This window comes from Bison bison, unplaced genomic scaffold (assembly GCF_000754665.1).
Source record: "Bison bison bison isolate TAMUID 2011002044 unplaced genomic scaffold, Bison_UMD1.0 scf7180017864461, whole genome shotgun sequence".
In the NCBI taxonomy this organism is placed as follows: domain Eukaryota; kingdom Metazoa; phylum Chordata; class Mammalia; order Artiodactyla; family Bovidae; genus Bison; species Bison bison.
Genome location: NW_011495023.1, coordinates 6,578,503 through 6,579,808, shown reverse-complemented (window position 1 = coordinate 6,579,808; position 1,306 = coordinate 6,578,503). Strand labels below are relative to the sequence as shown.

General features: G+C 48.4%; 1 protein-coding gene across 1 annotated transcript in view; it reads right to left on the bottom strand.

The window, feature by feature from the left end:
• Positions 1–456: 456 nt before the first annotated feature.
• The window catches only part of MSRB2 (methionine sulfoxide reductase B2), a 34,522-nt gene continuing 33,672 nt past the window's right edge, over positions 457–1,306 (bottom strand). Inside the window, exon 6 of the mRNA XM_010860061.1 lies at positions 457–1,290. Within this exon, the coding sequence (XP_010858363.1) occupies positions 1,186–1,290 (105 nt within the window). The 3' untranslated portion in view covers positions 457–1,185. The remainder of the gene's footprint in view (positions 1,291–1,306) is intronic.

Here is a 1,306-nt window from a genome sequence, read left to right as displayed (position 1 = left end):
CCGTCGGGGAACACATGGCCGAGGTGAGCTTCACACTGCAAGGAGAGCAGCCTCTGTCATCTCTCACCAGGGACAAGGCTCTTTAAGTAAAACCCAGACACATGAACCCCACCTGGTGGGCCCACTCACGTCTTTGACCTCGGTGTTGGGGGAAAGTCTATTGCATCAGAATTTGATTCAGAAATGAAAGGATGTAGAGCGCATGGGGTGGTAAATAGCTCTCTACTTGATCAGTGAGAATGTAAGCAAGTGATTTAACTTAGGCCTTGATTTACTCATCTATGAAATGGGGATGATAATTATACCTACGTAACAGAGCTGTTATTATGATTCATTGATACAATAAATTGGGACTTCCCTGGTCCCAGTGCAGGGGGCCTGGATTCGATCCCTGGTCAGGGAACTAGATCCCACATGCCAAAACTAAGACCAGGGGCAGCCAAATAGATTAAAAAAAAAAAAAAAATCATGCATCCCATGGATCTCCAGGCGTGCTCCCGAAACCCACCTTGTCCACAACTCTCCTCCTCCTTCTCCTCAATGCCTCCTTCCATGCTGGAACTGTGGAGTACTCTAATGCCATATTTTCCCTCCTCTTTTCACTTGATCTCTCACCTGTATATGTCTGGGGAGAACTTAACTGTGATGGAAGGTTCAGGGTCGTTTTGTAGGAATATTTTTTTGGTTTATCCATCTGCCTCCAAGCATCCCTAGAGTCATGTCCTCTGGTCCAGGCAAAGCCCACAGAAGTTGATTTAATGGAAACAGTTTTCCCTCTGTCATTTTGTGAAATTCTAGTCAAAGCCAGAGCCAGGGCTGAGTTGACTCCAGGTAGTAAATCAGAGAAGGTGTGGTTTGCGTGGTGCCAGCAGTGAACTTAGCTTTGGTTTGGTAGTTAATAAAACTACCATTCACAATGGGTAGTCATTCACATCGGGCTTCCCTGGTGGCTCAGACAGTAAAGGATCTGCCTGCAATGCGGGAGATCTGGGTTTGATCCCTGGGTTGGGAAGATCTGGAGAAGGGAATGGCTAACCACTCCAGTATTCTTGCCTGGAAAATTCCATGGACAAGGAGGCTGGCGGGCTACACCTCATGGGGTCACAAAAAGTCATTCACATAAGTTCTGCAAATTGAATCTGGAAGTGAGGGAGTGGCGAGGGAGGGAAGGGAACTCGGAGGTGGTCAGTGTTTTCTTGGCTTGAACCGGAGCGCCACACTGTTGATGCAGAACCTCTGCCCAGCAGGCCCAGGTCCGTCGGGGAACACATGGCCGAGGTGAGCTTCACACTGCAAGGAGAGCAGC